The sequence below is a fragment of the Hipposideros armiger genome, unplaced genomic scaffold, assembly GCF_001890085.2.
Source record: "Hipposideros armiger isolate ML-2016 unplaced genomic scaffold, ASM189008v1 scaffold_11, whole genome shotgun sequence".
In the NCBI taxonomy this organism is placed as follows: Eukaryota; Metazoa; Chordata; class Mammalia; order Chiroptera; family Hipposideridae; genus Hipposideros; species Hipposideros armiger.
In genome coordinates this window covers 3,060,430-3,076,998 of record NW_017731361.1, presented here as the reverse complement: position 1 = coordinate 3,076,998, position 16,569 = coordinate 3,060,430, and the positions used below count along the sequence as shown (strand labels likewise).

Genomic DNA, 16,569 nt, shown 5'->3' with positions numbered 1-16,569 from the left:
CCCAATTAAAAAAAAAATCTAAAATAAAATGCCCCATATGTATCAGCATATTCCATGTCATTCCATTCAATCACCTTACCTACTCAATGAAGTAGGTTAACTGGCCCAAGGTCACATAACCAAGCAAGGATCTGAAGCCATGTATTTCAGACTCCAAAGCTCACACCCTTTCACCACACCAAACTGTACTAAATGAAATCTTCTAAACAATGGAGTATAACTAAAACAAACACTAAGCAATGACGTAAGCAAAGAATCTACAAGTATCGCAATGTCACAGTTTAACAATAACAGTAATGTCAGGAATAAACTTTTAAAAATTAAATGAAATAGATTACCAAGCCCACTAACTTCTCTCTGCCACAGTTCTTAAACTGACAGACAAATCATACTTTCATTTAGTAATTTCTGGCAGTCCCATATACATGATTTCTAACCAGCATACGTACAACAAAATTTGTGCCACAATAGGTTTTTTAAAAAAGAAGACTGCTTACATACTCATTAGAAAAGCCACAGGAATGCAGTATCTGGCAGTTAAGGTCAAGAAAATCTTACTGTTGAAGGAAGAAATGTTACTCTATATATCATAATAAATGGGTAAGATTGAGGTTAGAAAGAAGTCCTGGCTTCTGCTCGTTAACCTAAATAGAAAATAAACATTGAACACTCAAAGGAATACTCAATTTAAATAAGTTAAAAAGAGCTCAAACATCCATAAACCTCCAATTAATACCAATAAGGGGACGACAGCATAATGACTAAGAGCAGGGACTCTTAGAATACCAACCAGCCCACTGTTCAGTGTGATCTTAGCTAACTTGTTTTTACCTTTCTTAGCCTCATTTTCTTCAGCTATAAAATAAGATAGCAGTAACTATATCACAGCTATTGATGATTAAGCAAGACAATATATTTAAGCTTGTACAACAGTGTTTAACACATGGTAATTGCTTAACAAATATTAGTTATCATTACTATTAATATTACCACTACTACTATTAAGGTCAGTTTGCCTAAGAACCTTGTCTTCCTATACTCTTGCTCTCTACTCCACAAAAATAATATAGACTCAATTATACTTGTCTTAGGCTAACAAGTAACCTGAGCATATTAAACACTACACAGACATTCATTCAACATTTACTGAGCACCCATTATGTGCCAGACTTTCTAGTATATACCAGGAACACAAAAACAAATAAGACATGATTCCTGCTCACTAAGACAGACAAATACATATAATAAAGTATTACAGATGCTATAACAGACAGTTATATACAGACAACATGGGAACACAGAGGAAGGAATGGTCCACTCCAATTAGGATAGTAATGAAGGAAATCAGTTAGAGATGACAACTGAAACAAGAAAGTATCCAACAGGATGGCAAAGAGGGACAATTGTGATAGCAGCAATGCAGAGCAGTAGTTATAAACATCAGCTTTACAGTCCAAGACACCTGGATTAAAATCTTGGCTCCATCAGTACTAGATGCATGATTTCATGTGTGTTACATAATGTCACTAAGCTTCAGTTTCCTTCTCTGTAAATTGGGAATAATATCATTTTCTTCATAAGGTAGTTTGAGAATATATAGGTAAGCATTTAGCCCAGTGGACAATAAGCATTCAGCATATAGTAGTTATTATGATTCCAGAAGCCAAAGCAGTGGAAGCAAATACACCAGGGGCATATATAGCTTGACATGTTCAGAGAACTATGGCAATTTGGTATGTATGGCTGGAATATAAAAAGCAAATAAAGTTGGGTACAGCAAGGATAGGGTTGGGAAAATACACAGAAGCCAAATTCTAAATAACCCTGTTTCCCATACCAAGGAATTTGAATTTACCCTTTTATCTAAGGAATGGGAAGGCTTTTTGCCAAAGGAGTGATATGATTGAACTGGAATTAGAGAATTTACGCTGAAAACATGAGAGGAAGACTTAGGTATAATCTTGGAGGTACACAGAGCCAAGGACTACTGCAATAAGTGCAGGTAAAAGGTGATCATTTGGTTTATAGCAGAAGCAGTGAGGATACCGCGAAAGGGACACATAAACAAGATGTTAAGAATGAACATACAGGACTTAATGCCTGCTTAGATGTGTGTGGTGAGAAGGAACAGCAGATGTGAGCTCCGAGGTTTCTGACCACAAGAAACTAGCTTTAGAGGAATTCAATTCACAAAGGTGGGGGGTGGGGGGGGAAGGATAAGGGTGGAGGGGGAAATGATGAGTTCAGTTTTGAACTGGTGAGCCTGTGATGTTTATGGAGCATATATACAGCAGGCAGCTCAAGGCCTCTTGGCAGACTGCTAAAATAAGTGAGACAGGGAAGCCACATGGTTATCTAAGAAAAGAATGCTGAGAGAGTGAACTGCAATGCCAAAGGCCCTGAACCAGGACATGCTTGGAGAGTTTATAGAATGTAATGAAACAGTTGTGGTTTTGCTCAAATATAAGCACAAGGCAATCTTAGGCTGATAGACTTTGTAGCCTTTCACGTAAAATCATTGCCCCTTTAAACCTGCCATTTAAATCCTATTAAAGTACTGAAGACACCCAAAACTCAAACTTTACAGTGATCATCCAACAAACACAGGGCAATGATCCATACATTAGTTTAGGATCTTGGACTGTCAGAAGACCATAAGAAAATTAAACGAGGTGATGCAATTAAAGTGCACAATGCCTAGAACAGACATTCAAATATAATATTTTAATATCTAAAAGTTTAGAAAGGCAAATATAATTTGAATAAATAATTTACCTTGTTTTCACGTTCCCTGAAATGTTTAGTTCCTGAAAAGACTAATGTCTTTAAAGGGGCAGTGACCACATTTTTTCATGTTTGTAATTCCAAACCCTAGCACAAAGCTTAACAAATAGTGGGCTCTAGATAAATTACTGTGGAATAAATAAATCCACGCTACCATACCAATCAGAATACTCAAACAAGGACTCTAATCTGAAAGATAATTTTATGCTAGAAGTGAGTTCATGAAGAAGAGGCCCTACCCCAAACTCTGATTTTTTTCTGCAGAATGAGTGAATAATTGTAACAGATTAGCAACAAGGTAACACATAATAGTAAGTACCTTTAATACTGTATTATCATGTTATTCTAAATTTGTTGGGGGGTTGGTTATAGGTCAAATACATGCACCTGATTTAAGAGTAGTATTAAATAATGGTCTCTTCAAATTAAAAAAAACAAAAAACTTTCCTTTGTTAACCTGTCAATCAGGTCCTAAGTAAAACAGGTATTAAAATATAGTACAGACTCTCACTGTTCATAGAATTAAAATAACTAGTAATTTAACATAATTGGGACCATTTAAGCAGTGACATACAAGATTTGTTTTTGCAATTTAATAACACAGGTGATAACACTGGCTTGGGTGTCAAGCAAATTGTGTTGTTACTTAAATATTGAATTCACACCTCTTAAGCAGTTGTTAGAAGTCAGATGCAAAAACTCTACTTGCTATGTGTTATATGTTATTCCACGTATCCATTTATTTGTTATTCTAGAAAAAGAATTCTGTCCATATTCTTCTTGCAGATTATACTCCACATCAGATGCACTCAGATCGCAACTACCCAAACCAATCATCTCCCGCTTCACTTTATCTCCTCTCAAACATATAGCCAGGCTTTGTCAGGAAGGGATGCATAAAGAAGCCCAAACACTAATACTTTGACAAGTTACTCTTCTGGTAGCCTGGCAAACACAGGTTTAAATGACATGTCCCCACCCGCGCCTCCCCTCCCCCCATCCACCTTCAGTATATACAAAAGGAGAAATTTCAAGAGCTGGATTATTATTGGGGGTAAGGGGAGGATCTTTTGTGTGTGACCACAAATTCTGCAGCATATTAAATACCCCCCATTAAACCTTCCCTGAAGACCAGATCAAGAAAACAAGAACATATCCAATAACCCAGATAACCAAAACAATCTTGAAAAAGAACAAAGTTGGAGGACTTACACTTCCCAATTTCAAAACTTAATATAAAAAGTTACAGTATCAAGACAGTATGGAACTAGCATAAGAAGACATGTAAATGAGTAGAATAGAACAGAAGAGAAGTACCCCCTCCAGAAATACACCCTCACATTTATAGTCAACTGATTTTTGACAAGGATGCCACAACATTTCAATGGAGAAAGAAATAGTCTTTTTAACAAATGGTGTTGGACAATTGGATATTCACATTCAAAAGAATAAAGTTGGACCACTACCTCATACTTTATATAAAAATTAACTCAAAATGGATCAAAGACCTAAAAGTAAGAGCTAAAACTATAAAACTCTTAAAAGAAAACAGACATAAATCTTCATGACCTTGGATTATGCAACGGTATCTTAGACATCACACCAGAGCACAAGCAACAAAAGAAAAAAATAGATAAATATAAAAATTGAAGCCCAACCCCAAGAAATGGGAGAAAATATTTGCAAACCATATATCTCAGGACTAGCATCCAAAACACGTAAGCTTTCTTCTAAAAAAAAAAAAACAAAAAAAAACAAAAAAAAACACTTCAACAATAAAAAGACAAATAACCCAATCAACACATGGGAAAAATATTTGAGTATTTCTCCAAAGATATATAAATGGCCAACAAGCACATGAAAAGATGCTCAACTTCATTAGTCACTGGGGAAATGCAAATCAAAACCACAATGAGATACCACTTCATACTCACTAGGATGGCTATAATAATAACAAATGTTAGCAAGAATGTGGAGAAGTTGGAACACTCATGCATTGCTGGTGGAATGTAAAATGTTGCAGCTGCTATAGAAAACAGCTTTGTAGTTTCTCAGAAACTTAAACATAAAGAGTTATCATATGACCAAGCAATTCTACTCCTAGGTATGTACACAAGAGAAATAAAAGGTATGTACAAAACCTGTACACAAATGTTCATATCATTATTATTCATAATAGCCAAAACATGGAAATAACCCAAATGTCGTCAATGAACAATCAATCAACAAAATGTGGTATATTCACAAAACGGGAGTATTATTCCAATGATACATGTAGAAACCTCAAAAACAGTATGGTAAGTAAAAGGAGCACTGCATAAAATATTGTATGATTCCATTTATATGAAATGCCCAGATGAGGCAAATCCAGAGAGAGGGCAGATAAGTGATTACCAGGGGATGCAGGGAGTGGGGAATGGGAAATGACTGCTAATGGGTACAAGGTTTTGTTTGAGGGTAATACAAATATTTAAAAATATATAGTGGTGATGGCTGTACAACTTTCTGAGTACACTATAAACCACTGAATTGTATACTTTAAAGACTATATATTCTATGATGTGTGAACTATGTTTTTTAAATTTGGGGAATTTGAATTTTAAAAATACTTCGGAAACTTGTTAAATTCCTATTTTGATAAATGCATTGTGGTTACGTAAGAAAATGTCTTATTTCAAAACTTACTACAAAGCTACAGTAATCAAAACAGTATGGTACTGCCATAAAGGCAGACATACAGACCAATGGAATAGAACAGAGAGCCCAGAAATAAAACCTCCCATATATGGTCAATTGATTTTCAACAAGGATGCCAAGACTATTCAATGGGGGAAAAGATAGTCTTTTCGACAAATGGTGCTGGAAAAACTGGATATCCACATACAAAAGAATGAAGTTGAACCCTGACTTTATACCTTCTACAAAAAAATCAACTCAAAATGGAATGAAGACGTAAATGTAAGAGCTAAAACTATAAAATTCTTAGCAGAAAACAATGGAAAAAAATCTTCGTTAACATTGGATTTAGCAATGACTTCATGGATGTGATACCAAAAGTACAGACGACAAAACAAAAAATAGATAAATTGGACTTCAACAAAATTAAAAACTTAAGCATGGAAGGACACTTTTAAGAGAGTGAAAAGGCAACCCATCGAATGGAAGAAAATATGTGCAAATTATTTATCTGATACAAAATTAATATCGGGAATATATAAAGAATTCCTACAATCAAACAATGAAAACAACCCAATTAACAATGGACAAAGGGTTTGAACAGACATTTCTCCAAAGAAGATATACAATGTCCAAAAAGCACATGAAAAGATGCTCATCATCACTAATCATTAGGGAAATGCAAATTCAACCCCAATGAGATACCACTTCATACCCAATAGGATATTATCAAAAACAAAAACACAACAGAAAATAACAAGTATTGGATAGAATGTGGAAAACTGGAACCCTTGTGCATTGCTGGTGAGAATGTAAAATGGTATAGCTGCTATGGAAAACAGTATGGTAGTTCCTCAAAAAACTAAAATAGAACTACCGTATAATCCAGCAATCCCATTTCTGAATATGTATCCAAAAGAAGTGAAAGCAGGAATTCAAATACATATTTGTATACCCTCGTTCACAGCAGCATATTTATAACAGCCAAAAGGTAGAAACAATCCAAGTATCCACCGACGGATTAATGGAGAAACAAAATGTAGTATATACATACAACGGAATAGTAGTCAGTCTTTAAAAGGAATGAAATTCTGATACATGCTACAACAAGGATGAACCTTGAAGACATTACGCTAAGTGAAATAAGCCAGTCACAAAAATAGAAATATTGTATGATTCCACTTATTTGATATGCCTAGAATAGTCAAATTCATAGAGGAGGAAAGTAGAACTGTGGTTGCTAGGAGCTGGGGAAGGAAGGCTAGGGTATTGTTTAATGGGTACAGTTTCAGTTTGGGAAGATCAAAAAGTTCTGGAGATGGATGGTGGTGATGGCTACACAACAATGTGAATATACTTAATGCCACTGAGCTGTACACTTTAAAATGGTAAATTTTATGTTATGTATATTTTAACAGTTAAAAAATGGTAAAATGGTCATTTTTATGTTATGTGTATTTTACACATATTAAAAAAAAATAAAATTTGTTCTCAATCTAACTGTCCTCATTACTAACTGTTAAACACATCAAACTTACCTTGGAAACTTAATAAACTGTTCTGTTCAATTCTTTATTTCTTAGGGCTAATCCGTGGGGATACACTTGCCTTTTTCTTTTCAAAATTACACACTAATGCAGGTGACCCAAACCACTAAGATACAGTGGGATATCTACTTTATTTAAAAACAAAACAAAACAAAACACCCTTTCTACTACTGAAAACAGCATCCATTAAGAGAAAAACTGGAGAACTCTGGTGTGTGTAGTGGAGAAAGAACAAAATGTGCTCTTTGACAAAACAGTTGCTAAATTTCATGCTAGCAAGTAAGAAAGAGCCTTATATACAGCTTTAATTTCTTCCTAATTTAGGTCAAGTCAGCTAGAAGAAAGGTAAACCAGTCAATCGTAATGGTTCATAGGAACCATACACTGTCAGTAACTACCAATAGAATAGCACAGGTTTTAATTTTTACAGATTAAGAGTGTAACAATTAGCAAAACAAATTTCCCATATTGGCAAAGGTGCAAAGTTGGGTATATGCTTTTCTCTATCAGTAGTTTTAATATTCTTAATTCTCTTAAAACGAATAATGACAAGGCCTGAACTTTTCATGTAGGTTCAATTACAAAATTACTTTAGAATAGTGCTCCTCCTCTACTCAATGGTACATCTTTGATTTCCTTCTTAATATACTGATCCACATGGTAGTCATCAATTGATTATTTAATCAATTTCATTAAATAATATAAAACTTTCCCAACAAGGTCAGCTATGGATGATATGCTAGTTTGAGATACAGTCTTAAGCAACTAATTAATTCATTGATACAATGCATCAGAAGAGAAACAGTAAGCAGGACAACCTAGCAGGTAAGAAAACTAGAATGGTAGTGGACTTATTTTCTACTATAAATTAGCTGTGTGATCAGCAAGTCACTTAGCTCAATGGTCCCCAGACTTCTGAGGTTTTACCCAGGGTCCTGACATGAGGTTTCCAATTTGATATTGTGTCAAATACAGATATTTTTAAAATTAATTTTGTAACAGTAGGAAGGGTATTATCTCAAAATAGAAAGAAGTGGGAAAAAAAGCTTTATGAAAAATTCACTACACTGTCCTTACTTTTCTCATTTCAGTTTAGATCTGTGAAAACTTCAACAAGGACTAAGCAAGTGTTTATTGGAGAAATGGCATTCAGTAACCATAAACATTGCCAATTTCTTAATCTGAAGAAACAAAATAGTAGCATGGGTTCTGTATTCAGTAATGGATTTAAATCTTAGTTTTACCACTTACTTAGCTGTGTAACATTTTAACCATTTTGTTTTTTTGGATTCATCATTTCTGAGCCTACATTTATTCTTCTATAAAAATGTAGATAATACCTACCTCAAAGGGATGTTGAAACGATTAAATAAAATAACGAAAGTATCTAGTACGGTACTGGCATATAATAAGCATTCAATAAATGGTAGCAGTTACCTAAAAATGAGATGAGATAGGATTATCACCAAGGTTCTATGACTTTATAAACAAGCAACAGGAGAGGAAAATTGTAAATAACAAGGTCCAAGAAGATAGATATATTGAAATAGTTCACTTATAGGGGGATTAAAAAAAAATTGATGTTATTTCTTACAACTTTGGTTTTCTGTATGAAGGTAAATTTGGAAAAAAACAAAACAAAAGGTAGACTCCTCACTTCTTTTCATTATATATGCCAACTCAAGACTAATACTTTAAAAAAAAAGCTTTGCTTTCTCTAAAGCAACATATTTTATTTATATTATCCATCATTGAATCAGAAGGCCAAAATTCATTTTCAGAGGTCATCTGGTACATCATCACTATACTACCAAATAGGTTCAGAGGACTGTCTTTAGACACATCCCCAATGATTCATTCTTAACGTTTTATCACTTTGATCAGACAAAAAGTCTAAATCCTTCTCAAATTTATCATTTATAAATCTCATATGGATAGTATGTTGTCTTTTGCGTAACAATGGGAAAAATAAAAATACATATTAGTATTTCCATAAAGAAATTATGAAAGGACATAACACATTAAAAGTGTAGAGGGCAGCAGGGGTGAGACCAAGGCTTTTCACTGTATTTGTCTTTATTTTACATTGACTTATGAACTATATGAATGTAATCACTTATTGAAATGTACTAAATAATAACCAAAAGAAAACCCCTACACACTTCAGGTTTCACAATAAGGTTTTCCTCCACCCATACCTAATCAACTGTTTTGACCCACCATTCTTATAATCATAGTCATCAACACATCATTTTATATGTAAGGTCTTCAGGCTTTTCAGGATAAAACTTAAGCAAGGTTGATACTCATGCAGTATAACGAAGTGTTATAGTTAATAACAGGTAACTTTTCCTTCAGTAAACATTTCCAGTGTCTCCAAAATTTGCTCACTAGAATACCAAGTTATATTTCCTATTTTATCACTACTGGTTACAATCTATGGAATCAAGCCCTTTCTACCTTGAACAAAGTCCCTATAAAGGTTTTTTAGAAATTCATTTTCCTGGACAATAAATGAATTTTTCAAAAATAATATAGTATTTTAAGTGAAAGTTCCCCCAAATGATAAATATACCATAGAAAATTTACAGCATTAAACCTTTCAGTATATCCCCTTTCAATTTCTCTCTTGTTCAGGTTGTGAGCTTAAGCCCTGAGATGCTATTAAAAGCAGTGACTCACCTTGTTTACCTGAAGTTTGAATACAGAGTATTCATGACAAAATTGCCATCCCTGACAATAAGAGTGGCCTCTAGACCAGAGGTTCTCAACCAGGGTGAGTTTGCCCCCAAGAGACATTTGGCAATGTCTGGAGACATTTTTGCCTGTCACAACTGGGTGGGTTTTATTGGCATCTAGTGGATAAAGGCTAGAGATGCTAATGCGTAGGAGAGCCCCTCATAACAAAGAATTATCTGGCCCAAAATGTCAACATGTTGCTATTAAGATGCCTTGCTCTAGATTGTAGATCATCAGTAACCCTAAAGGAAATGATCCCTCTCCTCTCCTACTGGAGAAAATCAAAATGGAACTTCTATATGGGCCTGGGCTGTTGACTCTGAAAGTAATTTTTAGAAAAGAAAAGAAAAAAAATTCCCTACAAAGCTTTTGTTATAATTTGTTACATAATTTGCTATAAATTGCTATATATGATGTCTGTGTGCTTTTACCTAAATATGGCACCCATAAATATAGCACCTGCCTCAAGATAAGAAAAAAAACACCTCATGATATAAAGCTATGCTTTCTAAATGGATATCTGTCTTTAAAGTGTGTGTGTACAAACATGTATACACACATATATAGGCTTATATAAGCCTGGACAATTTGCTGAAAAAAATTTAATGTGGTTACCTCTGAAGAGGTATTTGAGGGATTTAAAGGGTCAGTAAGGGTGAGAAAGAGGACTTTTACTATATCTGTATCTATATCTATATATCTCCCCTATAGTGTTGAATTTTACACAAGACTATATTATTTTTATAATTTTTAAAAGAGGGGGTCACACATATATACAATACAATACAGTATATGCATACATTCTTATGACAGGAAAATTAAGTCATAAACCTCACCAAAGCCTTTTCTTTAGGAATTTTATTTTTCTTTTAACTTGCTAAAAAGAATAGATTATAAATCTAAAATTAACATTTAAAACTTGGTTTTTAAAGAATTTTCAACCTGATCTAGAGATCTGAACAATGGGTGTATTTCAATAGAATCCATGCAAGCTCTAACTTTTATTCAAAGCCTTTGATAGCTAAGGAACATGCTTATTATGAAAAAATACAAAACACATATTTACCCCAATTTTTAAAACAAGAACCAAAGATCCCAAATGGTGGAATTCCCTAAGGCAGCACAACTCTAATATATAAAATTTACAAAAGACCCAAGTCCCTTCCTCAAACGAAAAGGTCTTTTGACTTAGCCAGCAAGAAAAAGCAACTTTTTACTCAGCTATAGGCTCTGATAATGAATAGAAAAGAGGTCCTCAGAGTATCTACACCTCTGTATACCAAATGTACAAGGCTTCAACTAATTCTAGAGCAAATACCACAGGACTTTATGCTTCATACTCATTTCTCACCTAGTCCTGCCCCATTCGGGAAATAAAACAAACTTCACGCTCAAACTACAAACAACTCATTATCTCTCTGGTTGTCTAGATTCTAAATACGTACTTGGTTCTAAAACATCTACAAAATAGGAAAATAAAGATTTTAGCATTATTCATAAATGCCAGTAGGGTGTTTTTTGAAGAACATTATTTATGGTCTTCACACTGTAAATTCAAAGGGAGCAATATGGGGGAGAAGACAGCTCATCTTGTCAGAGAGAAAAGAAAAGGCAAGAAATTTTCTTGGGCAAAATAGGTCATTTCACTCACAAAGGCATAAACTATACCCTACCACATGTACTATACAGCAGAGACTAGATACTCCAGGAAGTTCTTCTCTATGTGATAAGGGAGAAACAAGACATAAAAACAAAATTTCCTTTCTCCATAGGTTAAGAAAGAATCTATATAAACACTGAACATCATCTTAGACTACGTTAAATTCTCTGAGGATCCTAGAAACCTCCACTCCAAAAATGGGGTCTATATATATATATATATATATATATATATATACTTAATACCTAAATCCTTTTGTAGACAAAGAAAACTTAAGTAAACAGGAGAATAAGGGGTTCTTTTACCATTAACTTAAATGGGTGTAGGAATCATGAATAAATAACTTCTATGATAAACATCAAAAAAACACAAAAGGTGTGGATTCTGCTCACAGCTTTAACCACATGGTATGCTGACTCTAAATGAAGTGTGTGTGTGTGTGTGTGTGCGCACGCGCCTCACAGAAACGGTCACCTCAAAAGCTCCTTTTCCAGATATAACACACGAGCCCAAAGAGTTAGAAATTTATGACTTTGAGGCTCACTAGCACTCTACCTCTGAAGAAATTTAAGAATACTACTTATGTAAAAGCAAATGAGTGACCTTTCATTTCACCTATGATGATTACGTAAAAATAGTCTAGAAAATCAAGGACATTATCTCTCTATCACACTAAGATCAAAGCAAACCTTTTCAGTATCTCTTACAAGTTTCAAAGAAAAATAGACTCTAAAGTTTAAAGATATTCCCACTTTATTTCCTAGGTAAGAAGTACAGCATCTGTTCTAGGTTCATTTCTCATCAATTTTCAATGAAAGGACAAAAGAAAGAGTTCCACAAGTCCAAAAGTGGAGGTGAATTTCAAAGATACAGACATTCAAGGGACTAGATCCCTTACAACCTACAGTTTTTTTCCAAAACAAAATGTTGGGGTCAAAGTGTATGAAGGTTTTAAATCTACAGGAACCCCTGTTCAGACCTAGAATGTAAAACTGTACATTAACTGTATTCTGCAACCCACAAGTACAGTTTCTCCTATTCCTCTCAAATACGACAGCCAGGATAGTTGCACACACAGAGAAATCCCTGTACTTTAACACCCAAGATCAGAGGTTAAAATAATTGGTCATAGGGGATGAACCAGGCACCTTAGAACCAAAATAGAATACTCTGAGCACTTGGAACAATAGTCATCACAGTACAGTACTATATCCAAGCCACAGTGAAGAGGAAAAAAGTATAGATATAAATTATCTCCTTTTCCCTTAGAGCCCAAAAGATGATGCCTACCATCTTAGGTTGCTCAGACCTAAAAAGGCCCGGAATACACGATTTAAAAGGACCTGATAACTATAATAATTTCCCTCACTGCAAAAGACGTCCATAGGATGCCCCATCTTCTCCAAGCCTAAAAATCTCCAGGGTTCAGCTATCCAGCTACTCTGAAGTTCAAAACTGCACGGGAACTTCCTTTTCCTGTCTAATTTCACAAAAGGTTCCAGGTGCAAGACTCACGTGATTTTTTTCAGGGTAAAAAAAGGCGAGCTCCTTATTCTCACCTGTCTCAAGCTAAAGGAGGGAATTAACAACCCATCTTAAATACACAGGTAAGGCATAAGGCAAATAAGTCTCCAAACCCCTCAACTGTGAGGAGAGACATACAGTGAAAATGCTCTTTCAGCTAGCTAGCTCTGCCTCCCTGTCTCTCAGTCTCAGTCTCTCACCCTCCCTCTCTCTCAGTACCAAGGGCAGGGACTCTGGCAAGACCCCGCCTCCCCCCATCTCCAAAGCGGGGTGGGCGGGAGGTAGCCTGACGAGTCCTGGTTCCCGCGCGAAGCTCAGAGACCAAAGGACTCCCCATTGTGGGTCTACCGACGGTGACGGGAACCGGTCCGGCTCGAGCCGCGGGCTGAAGAGTAAGCCGAGGGCGCACTAGGCCCGCACCGCTGCCACCGCCGCCTTGGAGCCGATTGCTGTCAGAGAACGACTCCGCCAGGGCCGCGGGAGGGTGGTCCGGGCCCCGTGCCTGCCCAGAGAGCATTCATGCCCCACGCTGTGTGGGAGGTGGGGGTCCCGGAGCCGTACCTCGGACACTTCGTCCTCGTCGCTGCCAGACGCACCACCTCCACCCCCGGTTCTCAGCACAGCAGCCGCCAACTTGAAATCCAGCGCCGCGTCCCCTCCGCCCGTACCGCTGCCGCCGCCACCGACTCCCGGAGCTGGCCCGGCCTCCCCAAAGAGTCTCACGGTGCGAATCCCCAGCCCGACCCCTCCCGGCGGAGGCGGCTCCGAGGCCCCGGCTGGGGCGGATCGCGGAGCCACCGAGTCCAGGTCCTCCTCAAAGGAGGTGCCGCCGCCTCCGCCGTCGGTCAGCATGGTCGGGCGCGGAGCCGGAGACACTGCCGAGTCACTCGCGGCCACGGCCGCTGCTGATCCCGGGAAGGAGAGGAGCAGCAGGAGGAAGAAGCGTCTCCTTCCCCCCCGTCCCAGCAGCGCCACTAACTTCTCACTGCCTAACCTGCTGCCTCCCGCCCCACATACTCGCCACTGGCTACAGCACCAAAGCGGATGCAGATCATTGGCCAAGGTGACCCGTCGCTCAGGCTCTTCGTCACGCGCCGCTCGCTGGCTCGGGGCCTCCAAGCTGCGTTGACCCGCGCAGGCCTAGGCGGTTGCGAACACCCGCCTTCTACTCCCCGCGCGCTGACTTCCGGTCTTTTTCTACGTCTATTGGTCAAACTCTCTGACTATCGCGTCACGACCTTAAAGTGGATTAGTTGGCCTTATGGTCAGTCATAGTGACCCCTGACAATGGGAGACTTCATTGGCCCTCTAAAGTGTCGGTCACTTTGTCACAGGACGTCGCATGGTACAATTGGCCGGTAAGAGTACCATTTATCCCGCCTCCATCTGAGGTGACGGGAAAGGGTTGGGGAATTTCCACTTTTGATAAAAATGATGGCTGAGGTGACGGACAATTCGCAAGAATTGGTGAGATTTGGAGTAGACTTCACCCTGCGCTCGGGGAGGCCTCTACACCAAGTCTAAAAGGCGCGGAGGTAATGCAGCTCCCACCTGTCGCTTTCCTCCAGGCGCGGAGACTGCGGCCAGAGGGTTGCTGCACGGGGATTGGAGGAAGAAGCCGTCAGTCTCATCTAGGCTCCACCTTCCCGCCAAGCCCTGGTTGGAGGAGCGGAGCGTCAGTCACTAGAGAGATCACCCTTTTGGGACAGGTGAGGCTGCCTGACTTAATCTGCCTTAGGCTCTTTGGGCTGGAGGAGGGGGCCAGAAGAGGTGAGGGCCCGGGCTGGTCCTGCGCTGCACCCCTCCCGCTTTCCCAACAGGAGCCCAGCGCGCGAAGCTGAGGCGACCGTGGGTGCTGTTTGCCATGGCCGCCCGGAGGCGATTCGGCCCGCCCGCGCCCCGGGACGTGGCTGGGCGCGGCAGTTCTACAACCTCCGGGCTGGATCGCCCCGCGGGGCCGCGTTCTCTTGCTTGTGGAAGGCGGCGGGCCTGAGGGCTGGACAGCGCCATGCCTCAGTACTGGGAACTGTCCCCACGAAAGAAGGTGGGAAGGCGGCGAAGAGCGAGCGGAGTCAGACCGCGGGACAGAGGTTCAGAGTGCGTGTTCTGGAGCAGTTTCGAGTTTTGGTGCCGTCGCTTACTTGCTGTGGGACTTCTGGGCGTTTGTCGTTTAATCTCTGATTTTTTAGTTGGTTCACCTGTAAAATGCGAGTCATATTAGTACCTCCTTCATTGGGTTGCTGTTATGAATAAACTAGGTAATAATAACAAGGCGCTTAGCAAAGTGCCAAACTTAAAAAACTCATTTTGTTAGCTACTCTTACTTCAAGAGCCCTCCATCTGCCCCTGGGTCCTGCCAACCAAACTAATTCATGTCAGGTCCCTGTGATGCAAAAACAAGGCGAGCTAAAGGGATCTTTCCTCTCCTAGAGATCTCTAACTCAGTTATCTTCATCTCTTTCTCTCATTTGTCAATAAAGAGGTGTTTAAAAATGCTCATGCTCCAACTAATCCTATGACCAAAGATCACCAGAAAGGCCTTTGGTGAAGTTTGTATGGCAAATGTCCTTTGACCCAGAGAATGTCCATATGGTTTTTAGCCAATGGGTTGGCTAAAAGCAAACGATGTGGCATTGTCCCCTCTTTTGCAAATTTAACAAAAGACTTTGTTTATCTTGATTGTGCAATATTTAATATTTCACCTCCCTTGAACTGGAATCTAAAAAATTTATAAAGAATATAATGGTGTTTTTTTAATGACTTAAAATGTCTTCCAGACATTTAAAGAACATTTTGAAGATTGTGAACATTTCTTTGGTTAGGTAATTACTCATTTTGGCATTTCACATGCAAAAAAAAAAAATGTGTTTTCTATGAACAGAACATGTTAGGTAAATGTTCTTTCTAGACAAGTTTTAGAAAATGGAAAAAAGTCTTGTACCTTTTCTAGAAAACTATTTTGGTGTAAATGCCATGTACACTGGCTTTAGTTAGAATTTGTAAACTTAATTAGCTCATATCCTTGGCGCTGTTTAAGTTTTCAAGACACATGTGACTAGGTCACAACCCAAACTAATAGCACCAACAAAAGAAACCCGGCACAGCCCAACCCACTTCAAAGCTGGATTATCCAGAATTGGTATGGATACATCCTTAGGCAAAAACAGGTATTGACTGGTGCAGCATTACAAAGGAACTACTTGTCATTCCTACCACTAACACAAAAATAATTTCTGATGCAACTCCCTGAACAAACTTATTACATTCTTTAAACAAACGTAATGCATCTCAAGGACAGAGAGAAAGGAAATGTGAGTATATACATTTTCGCAGCATATTTGAGAGAGAGACTACTCTCTCAGCATATAAAAAATACTCTACTCAGTGCCTAACAACCAACCCTGAGTATAGCGAGGAAAATATGATTGAGCAGTAATCTTTTTTTTTTCCCCTGGATCTTTACCTAAGACACTTACTGTCAGTAGTTTGACAGTCAGTATGGAAGTTAGGAACCTCCAAATCTTTATTTTGCCCACCAAACACCCAGATCTTCTCTCACAAGCAAACCATATTATTAGGTTTTAAAATATTCTTCCAGGGCCGGCCGAGTGGCGCGATGGTTAAGAACTGGCTTGGGAC

General features: G+C 38.3%; 1 protein-coding gene and 1 long non-coding RNA gene across 6 annotated transcripts in view; one reads left to right on the top strand and one right to left on the bottom strand.

The window, feature by feature from the left end:
* ANKHD1 (ankyrin repeat and KH domain containing 1) overlaps positions 1 to 13,931 on the bottom strand; it is a 104,628-nt gene extending 90,697 nt beyond the window's left edge. For all 4 annotated transcript variants that reach the window (XM_019662394.1, XM_019662386.1, XM_019662401.1 and 1 more), the window contains exon 1: positions 13,492 to 13,931. In XM_019662394.1, coding sequence (XP_019517939.1) covers positions 13,492 to 13,782 — 291 coding nt within the window. In that variant the 5' untranslated portion in view covers positions 13,783 to 13,931. The remainder of the gene's footprint in view (positions 1 to 13,491) is intronic.
* Positions 13,932 to 14,060: 129 nt separating this feature from the next.
* On the top strand, positions 14,061 to 15,425 carry LOC109393380 (uncharacterized). 2 transcript variants are annotated; one of them, XR_002126245.1, is made up of 3 exons: positions 14,061 to 14,397; positions 14,499 to 14,639; positions 14,751 to 15,425. It is a non-coding gene; the product is annotated as an uncharacterized LOC109393380 (long non-coding RNA). The 2 variants fall into 2 exon arrangements; XR_002126240.1 differs by having other exon boundaries at positions 14,499 to 15,425.
* Positions 15,426 to 16,569: the final 1,144 nt, after the last annotated feature.